Source organism: Alosa sapidissima, chromosome 21 (genome assembly GCF_018492685.1).
Source record: "Alosa sapidissima isolate fAloSap1 chromosome 21, fAloSap1.pri, whole genome shotgun sequence".
Classification (NCBI taxonomy): domain Eukaryota; kingdom Metazoa; phylum Chordata; class Actinopteri; order Clupeiformes; family Clupeidae; genus Alosa; species Alosa sapidissima.
In genome coordinates, this window is record NC_055977.1 from 10,872,135 (window position 1) to 10,899,589 (window position 27,455).

The following is a 27,455-nucleotide window of genomic DNA, read 5'->3' on the forward strand; positions in this document are numbered from 1 at the left end:
TACTCAAAGGTAAAGCTCACATTAGAAAAAAAATCCAGTTAAAAATCACAGTGCTGTCTCCAGGGATTTGGATTTGTGATGTAACCTGCATGTGCACATGGTCAATTCCAATGTCACTAGGCACTTCTTCATGGAGGTACACTCTAAGTTATTTTAAATGGTGTAAGCATTTTAACACTTGCCGTCAAACACTAAGGCCAGTGGCTCAACGGCACACAGGTACAGGTAGGGCATGCACAGATACCCATATTCTATTTCAAACAAAGAAATATAAAAGAAATGTATGGATGTAAGATCAGGTTTGTGGCAGACACATATAGATGAACTCACAAACGCACACAGTCTCCTCCACAGAGAGAAATGGCAATGACACTTGTAGAACATGAATGCAAACTAAATAAGAGGCTGCAAAGGGGGAAATGTTAAATGTAAAGGCTTGCTTTCTTATAAACAGCACTTTTGCACATTTTCATATGAGGCTGAAATTGAAATTGTTGTGTCCTTGCCAAGTATCATCCAGGTGTAGTAACAGTCATGATAGTGCAAACATGCCAAAAAAGGTGTTTATAGGTAATACTTCATGAACATTGTTTTAATTTCGCTTGCTGAAGACTTATTACTAAATGGAACTATGGATAGTGGCAAGTTGGCAACCAGCCACCTTCCAGATTAGAAGTTCCTAACAAGACCCACTACGGGATTGTAGCCCTTTTCCCTCGCCTGACACCTTTGGCTGCAAGCCCGCCTGTCTCTCAAGAGGCCCAGTGCCAGGTGGGGCAGCACGTCTCTTAAAACAGCGCACAGCCGAGCAGGTTCTCCCCACCACGAGCAGCATGCCACCTGTGGAGAATGAAATGCCACCTGGCAGCTTCACTTTTACTTCTCCACCGCAGGTCCAGGCTTTGTTGTGATTCTCACAACACAGATTACATCAGACCCGTGATCCAACATCAAGGTGTGGGTTAGGGTGACTGAGTTTAAGGGAGGTCAGCACATGCAGACCTCTGCAGTCTACAAACCTCACATATGCCTTTTTGATTTGGTTTGAGTTCAGTAAGATTCTTAAAAGACACAAGTGTCTAGTCAATATTTTAAATCAATACAGTAACAGTTAGAAATATTGTTGATGTTTTTCTTTAGTCATCAAGTCATGCAGGATCAATCAATCAATCAAATCAAGTTCTGTCTGCATGATCTTGATGAATGCGCACTACAATCTACATGTGGACACCGAACACTAAAAAAGAAACAAGCAAAAATATCCAGGGGGGTCAACAAAGCTTTGTTCCACTCAAATACCTAACACCACATCAAGTACTGTATGTTTTATCATAACAGCTTTTTCATTGGATCTCAACATTCTAATTTACATGGAGAATGAACAATTATTTCTGCAATCCTTAAATTCTCTAAATGTGGTTTCTAAAAAACTGTGTGGTCTATTCCTTGTCCCTCAATATCTACATAATTTTGAAACCAGGCAAAACAAAAACCAGTATGCAATGTAAAAGTAGCCTAATAAACTTGGAAAATGTATAAGGACATTTCACAAAATTAGGTAGTAAAGGTATTGTAAGAATTCCATACGGAACAACACTATAGATATAATGTGGTAAGGAATCATGTTTGTAATTCAACTATATATATAATAGCCTATAGTTGGTCTAACAAAAGCAGTCAATTTCAGACCAGACATGCATCCAGCTTACCATTTCAGCACAGACATGTAAGGTCATAACAATTAATCCGCCCCAGGAACAACTGAAAGGGTACAGTTCCATGGAATAAATCAGTCACCCAAATCAATCAGAATGTTTGTACACAGAGAGTACTGTATTTGTCTAGATTGTAGTTCATTAAAATATACAGCAAACCACTATTATCAATCTATTTGGTCCATTTATTGGGCTATACATTTTGTTTTGGGTGGGAATACTAGGCTAGATTATTTCCTTAATAATTTTGATGGACCTTTTGATAACCAACATTGATTAAAGCATATGGCATGCAATCAGACAAACCGACGAGAGGGTATGTGGACCACTGTGAAGGCAAGCATTGAAAGGGTTTACTTGATTGTGCGTGCAGTATTCGTAACGGTGTCTTTAAAGCTTACTTTTCTACACAAAATATTGAAACGCTTGGTATTTTCAAACTAAACGGGAACAACGGGGGAGGGAAGGTGAGGTTGGAGAGGGCAGGCTTCAACTATAACAACGTTCCTCCACTGCTCCTTACTTCAGATTTGCTGGCTATAACCCTCTCAAAATGAGGAAAACGGTGCAAAAATAAAGACGGTTAAGTAAAGCAGCAGAGACTAAATCAAAAATCCGGCGACTGCTGCAAATAGAAAGTAGCTCAAGTCTGAAGAGGAAAACCAAGGAGAACCGAAGCATAAGGATTTGGTGAGATTTCATTGATTTAGTATTTAGCAGTCCATAAATGATATTGTTGGCTATTATTGGCTATTCGGTGTTGAGGAAGACTGAAACATATTATGCAAAATGTTGTCATGTTGTCAACAGGACGGCTACAGTGGTTTTTCCGCATGTAGCTTAGGCTCACTGGGGGTTTAACAGGTTTCCTCGGAGGAGGCTATGGCAGCTGGGGAAAGTGCATCGATGCTTACAGTCCGCTCTGGCGGAGAATGCAGTGTTGTCATTGCCATAATCGGCACCATGTTCTGCGCCAATATGAATTGGTTTGTGTAGGAAACGACTGAAAACCCCATGTAGCCTACGTTGTTCTTCTTGCCGAGAGAATGTAATCGAACATGAGCATGGAATGAATTTAAGTGAATGAAAGAAATGCGTCTCCGACCTGTCAGTGCGCTATCTCTATATTATGTGCTTGGCAATGCGACATGTATAATTGGGTAGGATACTTGTATTGTATAGGTTTGAAATAAACGTAATGTTTTATATTTGGCAGAAAATTTGCGTTCATTCACTGTCACAGGGAAGCAAATATTTTTTCAACACATCGGTGGATAACCTTGAAAATGGGGAAAACTTATTTTCGAATATTTTTTCTGTAACGGTCCTTTTGCAATATCTTTATGAAAATGTAGCATAGAAAGGGCATTACTATTTCGACAGTTTTTTCATTCAGCATGCAGGCGACTGACCCCTCATGATATAGGCTAGAATAGTACGTTTTGACAATGGCTGTCGTTTGCTGTAAAACAACTTGTACCAGATCTAATTAGGTCTGTGTTTAGCTGTTGTGTCTTAAATCACCATGTTTAAGACACGTTTCCTTGTAGTGCAGTAAATATTTACGTCCTCAATTTGTTTAATATGGAAAGGATTATAAATTCTACAACCTTGATTGGCTGCTCAGTTTTACATTCTAGTAATGCTATTGTGAGTCCAGTGCTCCCTAGGTACGCTTCTCGCCTATAACAATTACAATGCTGCCCCTCAAAAAGGCAGTGGAGCATTCATCGTATGTGATTGTGGATGTTTTCATTATTAAGCTATCTGTTGCTCCAAATAAAGCAGATAGCAGCTGACTCATCTTGGAACACAGCCTAGTGAACGCGTGGTTCTAGCTCATCGTGTCTCAGTGTCTGAAACATTCATTAAGAACAACGCTGAACTGCAGCATTCATTATCTGGAAGCATACTTTGGTTGCAACACTGTGGTCAAGCTAAACGTTTTTTTGTATTGTTTATTATTTATTTCATATTTATAGCTTGTAATGTCACTGCCCATTCAACGCTGGAAAACAGACAGTCCTGCAGTCGCCCACCTTCTAAGAGGCTGATCTAAAAATAATAATTATTCTAATAATAAAATAATAATGCAATAATCTAATCCCATTTAAATGTCGCATGCTTGATCGAGGCTACTTACAGTATAACATATGTTTAATAGGTGTTGCGTAATTAAGGCTCAATGCATGCAAATTGTACCGGGCAGGCAGCCCACTGACAGTATGGCTATGGCTTGCTTAGGCCTATTTGAACTATGACAGTAAATGACAGGTTTTGGGGTGGCATTAGCTAGCCCAAATTGAGAAGTACCCTGAAAGTAGTTAGCTTTTATCAGTGTGTTATCAAAGTGTGCTTGTAATCCTAATCTAATCTAAAAGGCAAAGGAAAACCTAATCGAAAAAGGAAAAGGGAAAACCATGATAATTTCCCCTGTGTGTGCCCATGCCACGCTAAATTGTGCAGGCAACCTAACTGACCTTTGAAGAAAGGCAAAAGATGTGATAACTAGAATATCAATATTCAAACAGATTCTTATTATGGGAGAGGCCAAATTCAGAATTGATAAAAAATTATATTGATCAGCATGTAAAATAAGTTATGCTTGAAATGCACGTAGTGTCTGCACAGTACTACAATACTTGGTACTATAGTACCAAGAAACAAACTTGATTTGAACTTGAAGTGGTAATTTAAAGTGGTTATTGGGTCACAGACACACACAGAGCTACTATAGACCCTTTCAACAATAAAAACAAAAACAATGCTTGAACATTCTATTTGGTTCCCAATCTACTTCCTCTGCATTAAGATAACATATCAAAATGTTAAAAACGGAAGCCTTGTGGGGCCAACTATGATGCTGATAATGGAACTCTCTTGAAAGGGTCTATAATGATTTTGCACAATTTGGGTCACACTATCCATCCTTGGGTGACTAAATTCACTGATCTCCTTCACCATGTTCTCCAGGTTTCCCATCTCATGTCTACTCCAATCCCACGCCGCCAGTTGTGTTGCATGTGTACTCTCTCCTCCAGCATACCATTGTATATCATTGTATACTGTGTAATTGTCATCCTTTGAGAGGCTAAATCAGGTATCCAGCCAGTCAGATGTGGCAATGGTGATCACAGCCTGGCAGAAGGAGAGAGTAGGCATGCAATATAGAGCCCCTATGGGTGGGTCAAAACCCCCAATACTAACCAAAAAAACAAAACATGTTCTCTTAGTATTAAAGGAAGGGGAGGTTGACCAAACCTGTGCTGATCAGTAGCAATTGACAGTCAAGTAGGCCTACTGCTGTCAAATGAAAACAGAGGTTTTAATATCGAGTCAGATTGTTATTGTGGAAGTAGGCAAGTTATTGGTTGATCATTTGTTTATCATGCATCAGTTTGAAGTGAAGTGAATCCTCTTACAGTGATCACATTTGTCCAGGTAAACATGAGCACAGGTGGATGGTCATTATAGAATAGAGCATAACCCATATAACGTATATACTGTAACTCACAGCTTCTTAGCATTCTCATTATGTATAGTAAGTTAAACCAATGTGGACTACCATGCCAATATAAACACCTGCCATTTGTATGTGCGAGTTGATCATCTGACCTATTTTTTTTCTATTTTCTTTTTTGTTACTTTACACGAACCAAATGCACAGTTAGAACATATGACATCTGCATCTACTACTGCTACTATTTGTTAACCAGATTTGCAGGACCGTCAGGATTTGCATGCATAGACAGGATCACTACATAGAACAGACATTTGGGGATTTGAGCCTGCCCTCCTTGTGCAGAGGCTTACTTGCACCTCACACAGTTTATTCTTTTATATTGAACCAATCAATGTGAAACAACCTAGTGGTGGTGAACAATACAGATGTTTAATAGTAAACTATGAAGGATAACATTTGCAGAAACCAATGATGCACCAAGACGACTTGATTCTCATGCATAATCAAATAAAGGCATTCCACCCAAACTGTTACATTGAAAACATGATTACATCAAAGTGAATACGCAATAAGAATTGGATAACCATGTAGGCAGCCATTTCAGACACTATACTGTATTGCTTTACCAAATTGGGGTATACTTCCATCATCATCAATCTGACTGCAATCATATCTTCAAGGTTTGTTTTATCAGCTTGAAAAAGCAACCTTTGTTAGACTAGTAGACAAGACTGCATCATTCCCTAAGACACACAGCACAAATCTCCAGGAGTATCGGTTATCAGATCAACAGTGCTGTTGTACTCTCTGGGGGTCAAAGCCACATAGTGGTGCTTTATCACGGTGAAATGATTTCTGGTTTTGCACCAGTTATCGAGTTCAACACAGGTACAGCCAACGATACCGATATTAGGTGGAATGCCATGAGGGGACATGTATTAAACATTTTACAGTCACCTTCCAACCGCAATACAGTATATGAAATAAAATTGAAATGTGGTGAAATTTGTAGAATTAGGCATCAGACATTAACATGAAATCAGATTGTATTTGCTGCTGAGTGAAATGAAATAGACAGGACTTAATTCTCTAATCACAGCTCTGAGCAATCTAAGTCATCTCCCTGCTTTGAGGCTGAGATACTATAAATAATACCCAAACATTCAGTCAGTTAGCTCATACCACAGGCTGCTTTGTGGTAAAAGATTAATCAATGCTGAATTTCAAGCCTTGTATTGTTCCTTGTATGAATCAGACGTCTCTGTTGATAAAGGGATGTGCCACCTTTCACTAGATGCACCTTTCACTATAGCAATTTGCTTTTGAGACAGAAAATTAGTCAAAGCCTTGATGACAGCACAACGACGAGACCTAGTTAAAAAGAGTTGACAATCCTGTGGTGGGGAAGGATTCCTCTGAATTGTATTTCACTTTCTGTATACAGTAACAGTCCATGTTGAACATGATCTTAAATTCAGTTGACAACATAGGCTCCTGTAATCCAGCTATCATATGATGTCATGTTAACACAGCACTTGACACAAAATGGGGGCTACAGTCCTCTATCAATCTTAAATGACCATGGTTATACCAATGTAATGACACCAGCTTGTAAGACAATTTGTAAGACACGTACAGTAAGCTATGAGTTATAAAAGCCCATTTGTTGGATGCATGGTATATTAGGAGAGATGAGACCTTGCAAAATACTCACAAAATGAATTCAGAATTAGCCTTGTTACCTTCTCTGTGTCATGGAACTGGTTTATTTCTGAGCAATGGAAACTTTCTCACCCATAAAAAGGATGACTTTTGCCTTCAGGCCTACAGGCTCAACTATCCATTATGTGGTCTAGACTTTCTCTCTGTGGAAATATAGGTCTGCTGTCAATGATACCAAATTTTCAAATATATTTTCCATAATGACAACTAGTTGTGTTTGGTGTAGGCCAAGTGCACCTTTTCTCCTGTAACAGTCTCATTAACCCACCGCATCTGTTGCATCTAATTCGGTTAAATTCTGATTCATTGCTCCATATCTTTCAAATTATCTCTCTATCCATAAAATTAATCTTGAACTCCCTGAGCTCTCTGTTAGCTCTATTGCTGACTTATCTCTCCCAACTCCATCCATTATTACAGAATCAATCAAGAACTCATGCTCAACATGGTGCCAGGCAGACCCGGCCTCCACTTCACACTCTAAAAACGCCCTCTGATATATCTGCTGTCGTTTTTCTTGTGACTAACAGATCTCTTGCCTTTGGCACTGTGCCCTTTTATTAAAAAAAAACAACGCTTCGAATGCAGAAGTGAATACAGCTGATCTACATCAACCCTACCTTCTTTTTTTAAGTTGTTTTGAATTCCAAATGCAGTTAATCTAAAATCTAGCAATCTTTATTAGCACTTAAAGTGTGGTTTCCCTTCAACACCTCTCAACTCTCCCACGATGAACTCACAACTCACTTCCTTGTTACTGACATGCCTGGATTTGCTCTCTCTCATTATACTTCAGTGAGACAACATTACGTTTCTATGCATGCAGTATTCGTAATTGCTCCTTTCAACCAAGGTGTGCCCCAGGGTTCTGTTCTTGGCCCACTCCTCCATATGTTAATTCTCATTTGGTCATATGATTCGTCATCATGGTCTTACCCGGTATGTTTATGCAGATGATATGGAAATTCATGTTAATTCCTCTACTCTTCTGCTTCCTCCCTCACTAACCACTTGGATGAGAACAAATTTCCTGACACTCAACACTGCCAAAACATATTGTGACATTTGTTTTATGAACTGATGTCAATGAAAATCTGGTTTTACACTCCATAACAACATGTATGTTTTGCATAATTGTAAATTCAAACATGAGATCTTACCTGCAACAAAGTGTATTGCAAAATATCATATAAAAGGACTTTAAGATTTCAAACATAGTTCTTGCACACCAAAAGATTAGGCTCATGAATTGCAGTGGCTGCTCATACTCTTTATCCAATATAATAAGTCTTAAGTTTAAACCTTCAAAGGCATCCACCGGGAGTCTCCTCTTGTATGTCACCAATCTCCATCATACCTATTTCTTAACTGCTCTGGCCTAATTGTGTCTCATTTTAGGCTGCTCCAAACTCCTGAGCTCTGATACAATCCTGTGTTGAACTCTGCTCTATATTAGCTTTTAAAATAAAAAGAATTAGACCTCTTTGCACTGTCCTTCTTTAGCTACTACTTTGATAAACTCTGATTCATTTGGTATTATCAACACTGTTGACTTTCTCTGTTGTTTGTTTTCATGCTTCACTGTTTTACCCCTGCCTTGTTTGTTTATTGATTCTGTAAGTTAAGAACAAACATCATTAGCAACATCCCAATGACAGATTTGAGGTTACATGATGAAACTAACTATTGATATATGTGAGAAAAAACTGAGTTAGGTATTCAGTTCCTGACAAACACGCTGGAGCAAAAATGAAAAGAGAAAGGAATGAGAGTTAGAGAAGGAAGCAAAGGTGGTCAAGTTAGACACATTATTTAAGGATAAAGGGAAACTGACAGAGCTGAATATTAAATGTATTTGCAGTAGACACATTTTACAAATGCTTATTTTTTTCTTATGTTGTCATTCACAGCCTATTTTCTTTAAGCACAAAGAACGCATTACTTTGGTTGACAGTCTGGAGTTCTTCGAAATCATCTCCTTTCTCATTAACATAAATCTCCAGGTTTACATACAGTAAGAACAGAAAGATATGAGAATAGAGGATCAAAGGGGAGAACTGAGGGAGGAATGCGAGATGCGAGGAAAGAGGGAGTATATTTGATAGTGACATGAATAGACATAATTGACTCTGAAAAATAAGACTCTGATTTTACTTTCAGGGTTGGTAAAAGTATGTTTTGTTTGAATCATTGTTCAGGTGGTATTTTTGTAGCAGTCCCTTTGTAAGAGGGACTTGAGACTTTGGTATTTTTGTCATGGATGAACTCTCAGTTAATTTCCACAAAGTGTTTAAAGGCATTTTATACAACATTGGTTAACTTTGGAACTCTAAATATGGAGAAACTCTTGCGTCTCCATCCATCCACCACACAGATCATAACAAACAAGCAGCACGTATGCTGAATTGATTTAAATTAAATGTTTCAGCAAAGTACAATTAGATTCTGATTCTACTACATAATTGTTTTGATTTCTGTTCTAATGATTTTTGAGATGTCGCATGATCGCTCACTGTTAAATGAGCTAATGACATGAAGAGCATTCTGGCACCCAATGTATCCATAATCTAATACAAATGTCCTTGTCTGTTTGCAGAATACATATAAGCCTAGTGGCATGGCTTGCAGGCTGCAAACCCTTCTCGCCAAACTCATTCCAGGAGTCTGGCTGTCTCTGATGCTCCTTGACCCAAGCACTCAAACTGGGTGAGTTATTTACCTTCCATAAACCTCTATATCCATCTCCACTGCTCCATATAAAAACCTCATACTGTTTTCCAGAATTTCGCTTTCAAATATATCAAAGATGATGTGGTTCCAAGTTTATTTATGTTTGTATGTCAGTTTGGAATGGTAGCCCTATTCAGGGGCGTAGCACAAGATCCTGGGCCCTATGCATAGGCAGTCCTGATGGGCCCCCATAATAAATATAATAAAATGTATACAACAATTGGGTTCTATGGAACTATTTATTTGTTTCTGATTGGCTGAGAGACGTTTGTTGAGTTGGAATAGCCCTGGACATTTCAACTCAGACTTTGCACAGTGTAGTAGGCCTAATTCAATTAAAATTAAATTAAAGTTCTCATAATTTAAAAAAAGCAAGTAGCCTTGGCAATTGGAGAAAAAAATGGAGAATGATTTCACTAAAATAACTTTTGAGTTAATATATGAAATGTCGGATGACGAGGAGGAACAGACAGTCTAGCGGGAGGAGAGTGCATCTTCATCCAGGTGTGCCTCCATCAGCATAGATTACATTACATTACATTACATTACATTTAGCAGACACTTCTTGACCAAAGTGACTTACATATGTCAGCTATATTACAAGGGATCACATTGTCCCCGGAGCAACTTGGGGTTAAGTGCCTTGCTCAAGGGCACAACGGTGGAAGCCGGGAATTGAACCGACAACTTTCAGGCTACTACACGCTAACCCAGCTCCTTAACCACTACACTACCACCGCCCCTATAGCATAGATGAACTAGACTGTATCAAAAAGAGCCGGCACGAAAGCAACACTGTTAAGCAAACGTCATGGCCCGTTAACTGTTTTAACACCTGGCTATCTGAAACGAAGAGAGACATTAATTTGATAACCATCGCCAAATCCGATCTCAGCGCAATAGGCAACTGTAGGAATTTTATGCCACCATTAGAACAACTAAAGAGGACCTATGCCGGACTTCGGGCAGGGCTCAATCACTTCAGCCCGACTCGTTCATTTTAAAACAGGATGAAAACGGCTGTCCTTATTTCACAATGTCTTTCAACGAAGACACGAAAAACCACAAAGACCCATTGGAGAGGGATCAGGAATGTTGGTTACGTGGCAACCAAGACACCGTCTATTGAAAATGGAACTAAACAAAGTCAAAATAAACATTGTTTTCAGATTATTTAGTTTGTGGTGGAATAAAAGCAATATAGCATGAGTGAGAGTGGGATTGGTAATGAATATTCTCACAGCTGTGGTTGCCTGCACCACTTGCCCTCAGGCCTTGTGGCAATGGCCGAACAACACCTGTGGGAATATCCATTACCAATCCCACTCTCACTCATGCTATATTGCTTAAATATTCCAGACTTTTCAAGGGCCCTACCTTCCCTTGGGGCCCTAGTAATCAGTACTGGTTTTACCCCCAGTCCGACGCCCTTGGCCCTATTGGTCACATTTCTGTTAGTTGTTCCTCTCCTCGTTTCCTTTCCATACACTAGGCTACTATCACAATCAGTTATTTCTCTAATACAGGGCGTACTCTACAGGGTACACTTCCCTGCTGCATCCCACACCCATTACTCAAGCACATCGAATTCAACATAGGGCCGTTGATTTCCCAAAAAATATTTGAAAAGATATTTAAGCGATTTGGAAGATGGAAACCTTACATATTTCAACAGCAGTGTGTTGATCAATACTGGACTCTTGCTCAACTTTCAATCGTTTCTGTTGTTGTAGCCACTTTCCACACTGCACGTACAGTACATCAGGACAAATGTTTTGTGTAGTTTATACACATCGTATTTGGATTTGCCAGGATAGGCATTTGCTGAAGTATGTAATGACACATCAAGTATTTGCTCATTAACTCATTATCATGTTATTGTTTATGGTCCTGATGTTACAATCATTGATGGTGCAGTTAAATGGGAAAATGTAATCTGTCTCTGTGTTAACAACCTAACAACGGTAGTAAGACATTTTGATTTATATTGGCTTATTTTTTGCATATCATCAGGGTGTAATGCCATGTATTAAAGTCATTAAATGAAATCTATGAAAACATTTACAAAATAGCAAGCAAACATCATTCCCACACAGACTGTTACTGGGGCCTGTATAACTACATTTTCATCCAAATTACTGAGACACTTAATAACTAATAGCATATAAAAATGGAAATTCATAAGGAGGGTGACAAAAATGCAGACTAAGCCTCAACCTCCCATACCAATCTAGTACCTTAGTCAGCTTACGTCTTATGTCATGACATTTGGGTTGTGGTACGTTTGCTTCTGCCAGCTTTCACTGGATCCTCCAACACAGATTCTTTGTACCTTTTAGTCTCATTATGACGAATGAACCATAGTGCAATGCTGTCTGTGGATATTTAGCATTGCAATGTATTCTTATTCTGACAGCTTCTGTGCTCCTGTCTGTCAGCTTCCTCAAGGCTTCACTTAGCTGCCTGGCTTGCTTTATTGACTGACCAAATGGGCCTATTTCATCATTATTTACTTTAATAGGACAACATGATTCTTTAGATGCACCCCTCCCCCCTCCCCTCCCCTTACACCCCTCACCATTACAACAGATCAAGTGACAGTCCAACTAAAGAAATTGCGCAGCAATAAAGCAGCGGGGCCTGACAGACTGTGTCCAAGGCTACTCAAGGCCTGTGCTGCTGAACTGGGGGAGCCAGTGAAGCACATCTTCAATTTGAGCCTACACCTTGGACAAGTTCCAACACTGTGGAAGACATCATGTCTTACCCCTGTCCCTAAGAAGCCACACCCTAGTGAGCTTAATGACTACAGACCTGTCGCTCTTACATCACATGTGATGAAGACGATGGAGCGATTGGTCTTAGGTATGCTCAGACCCCAGGTACGCCATGCACTAGACCCATTAACAGTTTGCTTACCAGGAGAAAGTGGGCAAAATAGCAAGCAAAAAGGACAACAAACTTTTAATGAAGAAAACAAGCCTTATTTTTCACACTTCATCTGAATCCACTGAACTCAAATGTATTAGTAATTTTAATAATTTTTGCTCCAGAGCTTGCACTGGCGTTGGATCAAATTCAATATTATTCAAAACTATGTTTATGTTCAATATTGGAAAATGCACTGTTTATACGAAATGGCTAATAATATATGGGTATTTTAAGATTAATGTAGCATTTCGGTTTGCTTATGCAGAACCCATTTTAAGTTCATGGTATGCTTACTTATCCCACTTCCTCTAATTTTACCTCCTGGCTTCCCTCAGGAAATGTGCGGGATGTGTATTTAGAATCCCTGCATGATCCCTGTGTATAAAGCGAATTGTGCAGTCCCTGGTGAGGCTGTTGAAGGACCCCCGGCCAGAGGCCTTGCAAAGCATGCTTTTTCTGTTTGCATAAATCCTTGAGATTCAAAATATGAACTCCAGAATCATGACCTCTAACAGGGAAAGGAGGGGGAACAGCTAAAAATATGACACGTTGAACACTGAGGAAGAGAGGGAGAAGCTATTCCCCCAGAAGGGATTGTTGCATGAGCTAACATGCATTTGAGAAAAAAAGTGGGTGAAGTCAAAAAGCTAATTATTAAGTAAGGCCAGAGGGTAAACAAGCCTTATTTCTGTCTCTGTTTGGCCTCCATATCCTTTATCTCTAACTCATTATTACTATCTCATTTCTCAAACAGAGTTGTGCCCGGGCATAGAGAACCCCTTCCCGATGACAGCAAGGACAACATCACAATTTTTACCAGGATCTTAGACAGGCTGCTGGATGGCTATGACAACCGACTTCGACCTGGTCTTGGAGGTTAAAAACCTTGTCTTTTCACATCAATTAAATTATATTGTATTGATTTATATATCATCAATAACATTTGGCAGACGTTTTGACACAGAGTGAACCGCCTAGTGTAAGCCCTTTCAATGGGACGAAACCTTGGGCAGGACACCGCTCATAAGGGGGCACCCGTCGGCTTGGGGTCTGCTGGGTGTAGCGATAGAAAAAGAGGGAAGGAAGAGACCAGAGAATCAGAATCAAGCAGATGAATTCATACATACACTAATCAGGATAAAACATATGAGTGCACATGCAACGGTTATATATGCAAGACTCATAGTGGATACAAATTCCACTCACCAGAATTCAAAGAACAGCTCCCCTATATACTCCCCTATATACCTAATGTGCTCTTTGGTGAAACTTACTGATGCCACGTTAATTGCCTCCCAGTGAATATGTGAATATAAGGAGCCTTTGAAAGCCTACGTACATAGCACTTTCCTGAATATGTTGGATTTAATGACAAAGAAGACTATGACCTTTCACTGTAGACTGTTATAATCTGATGTAACTTTTACATTCTTTTTTTTTGGCAAAACAGAAACAGTCACAGAGGTGGGCACCAACATTTATGTTACCAGTTTTGGACCAGTGTCAGACACAGACATGGTAAGTGCCATGTTACCAATTGGACCCATATTCTCCAGCAATCCATGGCCAGTAGGCAGTAGCAATGCTAATTGAATTTGCTACAATACAAATGTGTACTAGTGCATCTATTACAAAACATAGAAATAACACTCATTATTAAAGGCCAAACACACACACAGGTTGTTTTTTTATTGAAGCATAATCACTGAGAGTAGGTGTGATTAATTTGCCAGTGTTCTGACCATTTCCTTTCTATGGCCATTACAGGTAGGGAAGAGAACAGTCCAATTTGCCTGGTACATCCTCTAGTCAAATCAACATCTTATTTCAAAGCCAACAAGAAATAACGTTTTGTTGTGGCATGACCCCTTTTTAACTCAGTTGTATGGTTGACAGTGGTTGATGCTAAGGGCCTCACTGATTGGTTCATAGCAATTAGCATGCACAGGTCAATAACTAGATGCAGATGCCTGCTGTAAACCCTTGTGTCCTGATGCTCATTCTCCTATAATCTATTACTCAGATTTGTCAGGACAGAGGGCAGAGGGACTGCCTCAGTTAACATCACAAAAAAAATGGCCATCCCTGTGGAGCTGCTCGGTCTTCAATCAATGCAGGGTCTGTTCAGCAATCCCAGAAGATTTAGATCAATAGAGTCCCCCTGGTTTATGTGAAGAGGATGACTGGAATGTGCTGAAGTGGCTGACAGACGTTGTGTACTCCTGCTCAGCACTGAGAAACAAAGGAACAGCTGCAGCAACTAAATGTGCATGGGGGGGGTTTCTTACATATCCCATTATGGGAGCCAAGGACAGGAGCGTTTCCTTGGCAACAGCAGGGTCATGCAAGAACATCCCTGAGGTTGATTGCTAGTCATTAATGCTGTCTGCTCACCTTGGCAGCCACACAGACACCAAGTGCCCCAGTCAGCCTGACCTAGCTGAGGGACAGCTGTCAGCACAACCCTCACCTCAACAATCCCACCCAACCCAGTGGTCCCAGAGTTTAAATGGATGTCTCTGTGCTGCAGGGACAATTAAATATGAGTAATACTGAACCATATCCAAAAGCTATTTTGCGGTCTCTTTCCTAGTACAGTGTAGACGACATTTGCAATGACTACTTAAAAGCCTAAGGAAAACGGGTCATTCGTATGGTCATTATAAGTTGACAGCGAGTGTATTAAGTTAACGATAATTGACTCCATAGACGTGGGAGGGTAGAAAAAATGCACACTGAGACATAATCTGCATCCAAGGCAAAGTGGACAGGTTGGAGAGAATAGGAGTACAATAAGGAATGTAATGAAAGGCCACAGCACAAGGCAGCATGTAAAAGGCCACTTTGGATCATTTATGAGTTGGAAATAACATTACCGGTAGATCTGTTTATGGCATTTGATCAGTGTTAACATTTTCAAATGTAGACTACTAAAGAAGTGCAAAACTGTAAGTAAGGCGTTTAGTATTAGGCTTCTGTTACTCTCTTTAGTTAGCAGCACAGATATGATTGATATGATTTGATATGATTTATAATTGCACACAACCTCTCTTGAGGCTGGTGTGGCTGGTCATCAGTGAAAATAGCTTTTCAGGCCAAACATGGCTTGTGGGCTGTCTGGGAGCAGGGTCAGCATTAGACAGTGTACTTGCAGACATGTTTGCGGCCTTGACCTTTTTCTTCTTCTTCATTTTTCTTCTTCTGTTTCTCCAGGAGTATACCATTGATGTTTTCTTCCGCCAGACCTGGAGGGATGATAGACTAAAATTTGATGGACCCATGCAGATTCTGCCTCTGAACAACCTGTTAGCCAGTAAAATATGGACACCAGACACATTCTTCCACAATGGAAAGAAGTCAGTGGCCCACAATATGACAACTCCTAATAAATTGTTACGGTTGGTGGACAATGGCACCTTGCTCTACACCATGAGGTGAGCCTATCATATTTGCTTTTCACAAAGTTGTTTAGAACTCCCTTTGGGGCAGGGATGTAGTGGAAACTAAACGCAAGTAAACACAGTTTATCCTCCTTTGAAATTTCAGAAATAGAGTTTATTCTACCTCTTATTAGAGATCATCCACCTCTCAAAAATAGTCTATTCACCAATTGCAACTTTTAACATTCAAAAATCACACTGTATTATCCACATTCACAATATGTATGTACACTTATCAACTCTCTAGGAACCATTTAATACCACTGGTATTGTTATAAACATTGGACAATAACCTCCACCATCATCAAACATGTTCTGAATGCCTTTTTTTTTTTCTGACCGCATGGCGCTGTCCACATCACCGAGATCACAGAATTCATAGTTTGCCTACCTCTAATTTTACCACTATATCCCTGCTTGGGGGGTGGGGGATCAAAAACATGCCTTAGCTATCACAAACTGCTTTATATTCTCCTCTACAGTATTTGTTGGTGTGATTGTTATAATGATCCATATGCTTTCTATTGTGCTTATAACATATGGAAATATAACATGTTCCTTTTCCAATGCAGATTAACCATTCATGCAGAGTGTCCCATGCACCTGGAAGACTTCCCCATGGATGCTCATGCCTGTCCCCTAAAATTTGGGAGCTGTGAGTTTCTGTTTTTGTATCATGTAAAGTATGCAGTGTTTCTGCTGTGTTTCTGTTCAGCTTTTGATTGGCTAAAACCATTGCATCATGCAAGAATTATTGTTTTAGTCTATAAAGCCATTTTACTGCACAACATACACACTGTTGTCCAGGGACCTCACTTTGCATTAGCTCATTTGTACAGTATGTGTTTGTATGAACAGCTTTTACAAAAAGACTATGCTGAATAGGTTTGATCAGTGCCAGCTGTTGTGTTGGCGGTGTTTGCAAGGGTAAGTGTTTTAGTTGTTAGTTTAAACAATTGATTGTTTTGTAGTCAAATCTGATATGTATTTATTTAAACGATGATTTAATAAAAGCTGATGATGTTCTGGGAAATGTTCAGAAGGGTATTTTTGCCCCAGCTGTGGCGCAACTGGCTGGGGCACCTGCACCGTATGCCGGCGACCTGGGTTCGATTCCGGCCCCATGGTCCTTTCTGGATCCCACCCCGACTCTCTCTCCCACTCACTTCCTGTCATTCTCCACTGTCCTATCAAATTAAAGGCATAAAAAGCCCCCAAAAATTAAATTTTTAGATTGAATCCAAAACTATCTTACTTTGTTTCACTATGCTTTCAGATGCCTACACCAACGATGAGGTGATTTATATCTGGAACCATGACATGTCCATATCCGTGGCAGAAGATGGCTCAAGGCTCAATCAGTATGACCTGCTGGGACACGTCATTGGGAATGAGATCATCAGCTCCAGCACAGGTAGCTCATCAATCCAGTGGCAAAACTGTCATAGTTTTTTTTTTCAGTTGCTTCGATAAATTACTCATCATCATTAAAATCTGCTCAACATTCAGTGCAATTGTGAAAACAATTTATACAAATTGCACCACACGGTAACCTGGCTTAGTCAGACTCGAACTCTATTCTGGTATCAGTCCATCAGTCCATTATGAGGTGTGTTTCAACCGATACAGAGGGGAAAATACCTGTGCACACAGTTGGATAGACCTAACCAATTAGAGCAACGGAATACTGTATCAAAGTCAAAGTCTGCTTTATTGTCAATTTCTTCACATGCCAAGACATACAAAGAGATCGAAATTACGTTTCTCACTATCCCACGGTGAAGACAAGACATATTATGTATGTGTATGTAAGACTGTATGTGAATCCTGTAGGGATAACAGCCAAAACAATCCTGTTTTCAGTCCATTTTTTTAAAGTTATTGTGCTGTCAATATCTTGTACAGCAGATGCAATAGGGAAATCTAAACATCCCTCTTTGCTAGCAACAATTAGTATAAAGCCCACCCAAACGATTTGATTGGCCTGAACACCTCTGTTTCGGGTATACAGTAGAGAATTCTCAATGGAGTGACTCCACGGAATTTCCTGAACTACATGCAAGTGTGTAACTTGCTCAAAATGCTTAGTTTATATGTGCCAAAAGCAAATATATACATTATTGTAAGTGAGAGATTGTAAGAGATTGGCCAGGATTCATATTTGCAGTATATTTTTACTATACTGTTTGCATTGTAGTTCAACAGAGAACCAGTATACATTTTTGCATTGCAATGTGTTGCATTTTTACCAACATGACACAAGCAATTGATCATTTAAATGATAAGGTAAACAGCAGGCAGTTGTACACAGTCATTTGCAAGCATTTGCAAAAGTATTTGCTGCAAAATAATGACAAATTCAATTATGTGTCCAAGTAACTAGATGATGTGGTTGAACATGTAGTGTTAAGAATTTCAATTGTCTTCTGAGAAATGCACTAAAGTGAGAAGAACTGTAATGTACATAGGACCACAGACCCAAGTTGTGATTTATGGAGTATGCAGGTATTTTTTTAATGTTTATTGAATACCTTATTCATGAGGCATTTCAGGTCTAACATATTATGACAGGTTAGGGTCTTTGATATTCTATTTTGAATTTTAAATTTGGCATGCTCTTATAGACCATTTCAATATGATGCACTTATGAGTGTTCCTCTTCCTGTTCTCTGCCAGGAGAGTATGTTGTCATGACAGCACATTTCCATTTGAAAAGGAAAATAGGTTATTTTGTGATCCAGACATACCTCCCATGCATTATGACGGTCATTCTCTCTCAAGTCTCTTTCTGGCTCAACCGGGAGTCTGTTCCAGCACGAACTGTTTTTGGTGAGTCTCATCATCTCTTCATTGACACAGACACCAGCATACACAAAACACACGCATACAAACTTTAACACATACACACATTCACAGATGCGTGCTGACACTTTCAATGTGACAGTTGTGTCCTGTGGGTTTTTCTGCAGTTATTTCAGGAAATTAATTAAAGTGTCGACTGTGTCACCTTTAACAATACAAGCCCCTAGTTTAAGAAAAAAAATGCCTTGCAAAAATGACGAACTGACAAAGGACAATTTGTAATGAACTGGCAATTATCCCTTTGGTTATACCTAACATTTTTCACGTTTGTGCACATGCACTAGCCTAGTGGCCTCAAAGGAATAATTACAGAGCAACCTCAATGTTTGTATGACCTTCAAACCTAACAGGTTTTTCCCCAAACGTTGTGCCTAGGTGTGACCACGGTGTTGACCATGACCACGCTGAGCATCAGTGCCAGAAACTCACTGCCCAAAGTAGCGTATGCCACAGCCATGGACTGGTTCATGGCAGTCTGTTATGCTTTTGTCTTCTCTGCACTCATCGAGTTTGCCACTGTGAATTACTTCACCAAGCGCAGCTGGGCCTGGGATGGCAAGAAAGAGGCTTTAGAGATGCGAGTAAGTCTGCATAACATTTCACTTTTGTATTTTTCATTAAAGACCATAATAATAATAATAATAATAATATGTTTTATTTATATAATAGCGCCTTTCTTAGACTCAAGGTCACTTTACAAAGCCAACACAAACAAAGCAAGACAACACAAAAACAGACAGTCAGACAGTCAAAAATAAATTTAAAAATTGCGATGAGAAAGGTCTTGAGGTGAGCTTTGAAGAAAGGACAGGAGGGACAGTCACGGAGGGATTGAGGGAGGGAATTCCAGAGCTTAGGGGCCATGGCGCTGAAAGACCTGCCACCTAGGGTAGAGAGTCTGGTGCGGGGGACAGACCATGTCAAAAGTAATGTACGTACTCTACGTTGTTTTGCATTTGCACACAATCGCTGACATTGTTAACACCATATTGTACTGGACAGTTTTAATTGTATCATACAAAGCAGATCATATTTATTCATTTAGCTGCAGCAGACTATGGTCTGGAAGGTTAAAGTATTCCAGCACTAATGGCATTTCTAATAATGATAATAATGGTCCATGGAAAATTGCACCGATTGTAAAGTATAGTATAGCAGCCTCGCCACCAATAGGATTCACTTCGCCACAGTAGGCTTCAGTCTTGACAGCTATCGTTCCTCCAATTTCAAACGTTTCGAGAGCTAGAATATCGTATGATAGATGACACAGTTCTTAAAATAAGCCTTGTTTTGTCCAAATGGATTGTTCATTGACTTTGACAAGACTACAAGTGAAGAGTGCCAAACTCTATTTACAAACCAGAAGCAAGCCTTTGAGCATTTATAACCATTTCAGAAATAAGCATTGTTTTTTTTTTTATTTTAACATATGCCATGTCCAATTAGTCCACCTTTTGATTCATGTGCATACTGTGTATCCATAGTAGAGCTTGTGGTTTATTAATAGATAGTAAGCGTGTCAAGAGGCCAAGATGGGGTGCAACATCAAAGGTGCCACATAATGCGGAGAAGTGGAACACTTTGCTAATGAGAGATGTTGACCCACCTCAGCCCTCATTCAGTCTGAAGTGACAGCAGGACCTCAGTGCTGCGTAACTAGATCACAGGTCCCATTTAGCTTGTCTAGCTGTTAGAGATGTACTACATCAGTGCTGCACACTCTGGTCATCAACACCAACCAGTATGGTGCCCAGAAGAGCAAGGAGAAGAAAGATCTATGGCACCGAAATTTGGTGATATATTGCGATTTGGTTTGGTGAAATTCAGAAACCTCACAGATTTCTGGAGATGCTCTGACCTATACCAGCTACCATTCCCTTGTAGTGTGAAGCAGAAACATTTCTGTGCAACTCTCAGACAACTCAACTTTAGTGACCCGCAGGACAGTGAGGAGAAAAAGGTACTGTAACAACCAGTGCATAGTCAAACCTTGTTACTTGGACTTGGCTCACGTCTGCAAGACCTCATCAAACCTAAGGAAAGAACCAGAATTGGACTAAAACATTATATGTGAGCAGAGCCAATTATATGGAGAGGAAACTCTACAGTAGCAAATTATTTGTGTCAATATTGGAACTTCTTTGTGTGGGCAAACCTGACTCAGCAACTGGGAAATAGGCTAATTAATAATATTGCAATGACACTGATGTAGATTCTTGCTGACGATATGTTACAGACTCTTTACGAACACTTTAAGCGGACCTGAAGGAATTTAAAGGCCCCCTGCATGTGAATGCCTTTACATTCAAATCAAGCAATAATCAGCAAGGACACGCTCAGCCATGACAGCCTCTGTTTGTGAAGTAGATAGACGCCAGGGAGGTGGTCACGTACCTTACCAGGCCTGCTGCATTTAGCATGCAGGGTAGAACACATGTCACAGGTTTCTGTAAGCGTGTGAAGGCTGCTAATGGAGCTTGGGCCAAATGCTCCGGCCACAGTGAAGGACTACATCTACAACATGGGTAGAGGTGACCTATCACAGACACAGTGCTTATTATGTTATTGTTATGAAATTAGCTGTGAAATGACACAGGGATGTGCAGCCTTGTCACTTTGCCTTTGCCAAAGGATTTTGTTCTAGACCAGAAAGTGATGAATGCAAAGAGAGCCCATCATGGCATGGCATGTCGTGTGTCTGATGGATCTTCACCACCCTGCCGACCCACCGCTGTCTGTTCTCTGCAGCTTTATCAGACTCAGCCAGCTCTGGGTCATCTAAAATGACCCCTTGCCCATCTGTCAGCAGAGTTTCCGCAGGGTGGATTGTACCTCCTGATGGCTGGCCAGCATAGGACTGTTGTGAGACAAACTGTTTTAAAAGGACACTCTATGCCTATGATGGTTCTGAGTTTCAATCAGCCGGAGAAACTATTTTTGGAACTCGCAGAGAACATCTGTAGAGACTCAAAATTGTGCTAGACACAATTGGCACACTTACACCCATGCCATCCACCTCCATCTGTCAACTCTGCACACCTTTACTCTAATGTGCTCTTAGATATGGTGATCACAATACAGATTTTCTATTCACTCCTTGTGTTTTTTGTGATTTTTACTGATGGTTTTTCTTTTCAGTTTTTTCCTTTTTGCATTGTATTGTTTTTAACATGTTATGCTTAACTGTAAATACTGTACATTTTTGGTAGTTTTGTAGCTTTGGTTTTGCTACATTATTATGGGGGGGAAACACAAATGAAAAAAGATTTAATCATTTAATTAATTTGGTTTGCCATGTTGGCTTTTCTGGTGAAAGCGAAGGTTGCTGCTACACTGATGGTACTTAGCATGAAAGGGGACCAGAAAGACATTGTACAAAGTTGAATAGCCTAATAAGTAAGTTGGGTATATATGTGCTGTACAATTATGCTAACTGGTTAGGACTAGTCAGTCATAACCAGAGATGTAAAATGCTTTTTTCCAAAAAGGCCACAATTGTTTTGACAAAAAAACTGTAGGCAAAATACTACTTAAGAGGAAAAAGTATTCACATTTCATACATCTTCTGTCAATGTGAGGCAGTCTGTTTGTAGTTTTCAAAAAGAACTGCCTGATAAATGGTCTTAACAAAAAAAGGAAAATCTACTAACATTGTAAACAAAACAAATAGAGCTACTGCATGTTTTTATCTGTGCAAAGAACTATCGGCGCTTATTTTTGCAAAGTTTAAAAGCCTATTGAAACTTGTCTTCAGGCTGTCTCAAGTAAACGCAGCTTGATCACAGCTTTAGACACGATGTGAAGTTGTTACGTTTTGCTTGGTTGGCCACAACAACTAAGGGAACAATAGATAGCTCAAAGGCTTGAAGTTAAAACACGAACAAATATGATTGGATCATTTAACGCTGTGTTATACCGAGCTGCTTTGCCCGGCAACGTTTCCCTACTAAGCTGGCTCTTGTAAGATAGTACCTGTGTTTTCAGGGCATTGCAGGTTTTTCCAGGGCAATGGACATTTTTTTTCTGACATTCCTCCCTATGGATGTGATCTGGATAATGACCCTCTTAGACATCTTACTGATAGTGTCCTGTTTATGGCTTCTTTTCAGAGAAGAGAGTCAGCCTCCCTCTCTAAGAAGAACAACACATTCAACATTGTGGGGACCACCTACACAATGAACGTGGCCAAGGACCCTGGTCTGACCACCATAGCCCAGAGTGTAGTGCAGACACCCCCTGGACCTACAGTGGCCCCACTGCGGCTACCCAGGATGGATGGTGAATATGTCCCAGAGGGGGGCATCAAATCCTACAACCAAGTCAGCAAAGTTGACAAAATTTCCAGAATAATCTTCCCAATACTTTTTTTTGTTTTCAACCTGGCGTACTGGGCCACTTATGTCAACAGGAAGCCCATAATGATGAAGAGCAACCCCCAGAAGTGAACTCGTGTGGCAGCACAATAACCACAGAAGAGATCACTCACACTGCCAGGCAAATCTCTTGTAGCCAAACCCATTTACATACAATTCTGCTTCACACAAACATTGTATATATACAAAGATTGTATATATACCATATACATACACATAGAGATGTGCGTTTGTATGCATATGCACAATATGTGTCTGTGTGCATTTAGCGCATACATGTGTGTAGGGTAATGCTCCAGATATTCCTTTATAATTTATGGATTCTGCACCATGCAGGCAGTAGCTTAAGAGCATTTGTACTTTCTTATCTTCACTAATTATCTGTGTAAGTCCATTTAGTTACTCCGTTTAGTACTGTTCAGTGCATTTCTGAATGTGTGTCCTCATTGGTACCTCATTTCTTTCCATTATTGTTGATGCATTTTCTTACACTCACATACAGTACTGTCTGCTGCATGGGTTTCTAAGTCGTAGCCCCTCAGAATCATCCATTTCCATTCATGCACTCTGCATTTAATTGACCTAACAGAACATCACATTGGTATGCTGTGGCTCTATTCACATCATTTCATTTTCCAGTAACCTTTTCAAAAACGTATAACCCCACTTATAAAGAGAAGGGTGGTTTCAGGGGACAAAACGTGGTGCCTTTTTGAATGTGTGCTCCAAAAATCAGTCTTTTGAATCTCTCCAGCTCACATGTGTATTGCCCTGGGTCTAGCACCCTACCTTGCCTTAGCAGTGTGGTGTTTGAGAAATATATGCCCACCTCCCCCCCTCCCAAAAAAAAAAAAAAACTACCATTACCTATAATATTCAACACAAATGCTGAAGCCCTGCTAGTGGTCCACATTACACAGCTGAATTGGCGACCAATGCTTATGAATTTATCTGATACAACCATGAGCCCTATACTAACATTTACTGTTCTCTTTTTAAATGTTTTTATGTGTGATTTGTATTGTATTATATTATCTTATTGACTTTGTAGTGTTAAACCTTGCTATGGTAGGTCAGTTTTGTTGACAGATGTTGCTATCAGTGTCATTATGTTATAATTTGTTTAACAACATTGGGATTTGATGTGCAACTAGACAATGTTAATTTACTTTAATGCATGTAATTTACGGGTAGATGAGAGGAGAAAGAGTCTGTGTTTAAAACTGTAACACCAGTGGCTATGCATAGGTTTAGTTTCAACGCAATTATGAGAGTGTGTTACTGAGCATTTAACTCAAGTGACTCAAGCAGTGATGAAGAAATCTGACTGGAAAGAGGTAACAAAAACCATAGAATGAATGACTTACTCACCATTCTAATAGGTGTTTTTTTTCTTTATACCCAAAACGGAGATTTCAAGATGGAGGCAGCAGGTAGATTAATGTAGCTTTTAATCAACACGTCTCACGCATCAGAGAAGACACGAGTTGTTCCATTTACTGTGACACTGTCCAACTCTCCAGGTCTGAGTAGCAGAACAAACTATATTTAACGATACAAAATGCAGCTCATAGTGTTGTGCAGCATAAGATTTCATGACGCATCAAGACGCGGTTCATTGCACGACAATCTGTTTTTCCTGTCTGTGATCTCTGGTAGTACGTTTTCCTTTTAACCACAACATTAGTGTTTGCTTCAGTTGTGGGTTCGTCATCACAGTGGCTATCTCACATGAAAGTGCAATCAGATGATAGTGCAACGCACTACATGAGGGGATGTACTTAAAAGGATATATTTGTATTGGAGTACATTATACATGCATTTATGAAATTCACTAATACTAATGTATCTGATATGCATTTTATACACGGTTGAAATGAGAAGGTTGAAAAACCCTCAAAAGTGGGTAGAGCCAATTAAATAGGCAAATTAATCTCATGTAAACTCTTAAGGGCAAATGCTGTATACCACTGTGAAGTTGTGATGCTATATAGATGTTGCCATTCCAATTATAGATGAGGAAAATATGGAACACATTAGGGACAGTTTATTTAATCTTAAATCATAAAAAGTATTTGTGTATAACGATGCACTACTTAAGTGTGGCTCTGACAGTAAGGATGTTTATTTTTTCAGTGTGCTTGTGTGTGTCTCAGTGTGGTTAAACTCCATTGGTTTCCAGATGTAGAAAGTCGTTGCTGAAATGAAACTGATGAGTTTGGTGCATGTACTGTATGTGTACACTCTGTGTTGTTGCCATGGTAATGTGGCAATAGGTAAAAGTTTCAAAATTTCAGATTTCAACAACTACCAACCTGTAAGTGGTCTTTGGGCACAGTGATTTTGTGTAAATTTCCACATGAAAGGATTATATTCTTCAAATTGATACACACAAGTGTTAAGAAACTCTGATGGCAATGATCAGAGCTACCTATACTTTGGCAGAACATGCATAACTGTGAAGGAGAACATGCTCAATTAATGCTAGACATTGTAAATACTATAATACTGACTACAGAACCTAATGAGCAGAGGTATTTTATTGCATCTTGTTCCAGTAGTATTTGATGCTGACAGTGTTCATGACTGTTGCATACACAAGCATTGAGTGTACTCCGTAAATATGCAAAAAAGCATTTGAGTGAGAAGCAAAAAAATAAAATAAAAAAATTAATGTAGCAGCCAGGTGATGTCACATTAAAACTGAAAAGTGACAACTTATATTCAATTTACAGACATTTTGGAAGCCAATAGAGTGGAAAAATCCAGTAGATAAAATATAGCTCAAACATAGTTGAAATGTTCGTATGTATAGGATATAGGTGTGGATATTTTAGCCAAATATGAAATAGGAACTAGACAGGCTAATCAGAACTGAATATAAGAATATATCTGCCTCAAATCACACTAAACATGCCAGCTATCCAAAATGTGAGTATTGTGGTAACACTTCACATTACTAATATTAGTAAGTGCATTAATTAACACGAGCAAACTGTTAACCTCGATGTAAAGAGACCATATTTGATGCTAAATGCAGAATTTCATTGTTGTTTCTGCTAACAAATGCATTACACTTTACTTCCTGGAACAAGCCTGGAACATCAAGTAATATTTTATTTGCTATGGTTAATGCTTTATTCATGTTAACTACTGCATTTAGTTCATGTTAGTCAAGGGGTCCTTAATGTAAAGTGTTACAGTATTGTAACCTGCCCAGTGATCTATAGATGTAGATTAATTACTTCAGAGAATAATAGCCTACATAGCATGTTTTACTGTGTTGCCTAAACTCCTGTCAGGTATTTTTGTATCAAAGTTTGTCCAGAGTATTTATTGTAGGAGTTTACTTTAAAAACCATGCCATGTCAGTTTAAATTAATATTTTACATGTTCCCTTCAATTTCTATCCAGTATATGGAACACCGACTCGCTTTCACCCTCAGGAGCTGTCTGAAGCAACTGAGGTACATGTGAATGCTCTCTTGTAGTTGTCTCAGATCTTGTCAAACCAAAAAGATTTTTCGCCCTGGCATCTCTCTAATGTCTCTACAGCTGGTTTGTCATGCAACATTACTTTTCTTAGGCAGGCAAAGAGCACATTCAATGTCTGCCTTTTAAAACAAGGTCCTTTACAGAAACCGAAGTCCTTGGACCTTAACTGTCTTAATCAGAAATGAAAACTTAAAGGGACACCAGGCAAGCCTGATGCTTTTTCTCTATGAAACTTCCCCTCGGTCTGAAGCTCTTTTCCTTTTCTTTGCATCTTCCGTCAAGGGTTTTCGCTGCTTCTTCGCCGGCTCTGCCATTATACACACGTTTGCAACAATCTCTAGCGTTTCGTTAGCCTGCCTCTGTGCTGTAAACTGATCCTGCTTCGGTCGGCGGGTAGGATACACCGAACTTGCAAGTGGGATATTCTTCCTACAGGCAGTAGGGGCGGGCGAGAGAGCCTTCATTCGCCCCGTAATGTATCATTTAACCATATACCGACTTAAGAAAATGATTAATTAACACAAAAACGTTGCCTGGTGTCCCTTTAAAGTGGACAAAAAAAGGAAAATGTAGTGGCAACATGTGCCAGAGCATTCAGACATATTTCATCAGTCTAGGGCATACTTCCTCTGTTCAGTCCGCTGTTACTGTTATGTTACCACATCACCATTAAAGAGACGTAAAGATTCACTTTGGCCAACATGGCATTCTAAATTTACAAGGT

General features: G+C 39.6%; 1 protein-coding gene across 1 annotated transcript; it reads left to right on the plus strand.

Annotated features, from left to right (window-relative positions):
- The first annotated feature begins 2,129 nt into the window (after positions 1-2,129).
- On the plus strand, positions 2,130-26,986 carry LOC121695939 (gamma-aminobutyric acid receptor subunit alpha-3-like). The gene is made up of 10 exons (XM_042077185.1): positions 2,130-2,405; positions 9,497-9,606; positions 13,316-13,437; positions 14,012-14,079; positions 15,775-15,995; positions 16,574-16,656; positions 17,278-17,415; positions 18,678-18,830; positions 19,239-19,444; positions 22,973-26,986. The coding sequence occupies exons 2-10, from the start codon at positions 9,518-9,520 to the stop codon at positions 23,306-23,308; spliced, it is 1,416 nt and encodes a 471-aa protein (XP_041933119.1). The 5' UTR covers positions 2,130-2,405; positions 9,497-9,517; the 3' UTR covers positions 23,309-26,986.
- Positions 26,987-27,455: the final 469 nt, after the last annotated feature.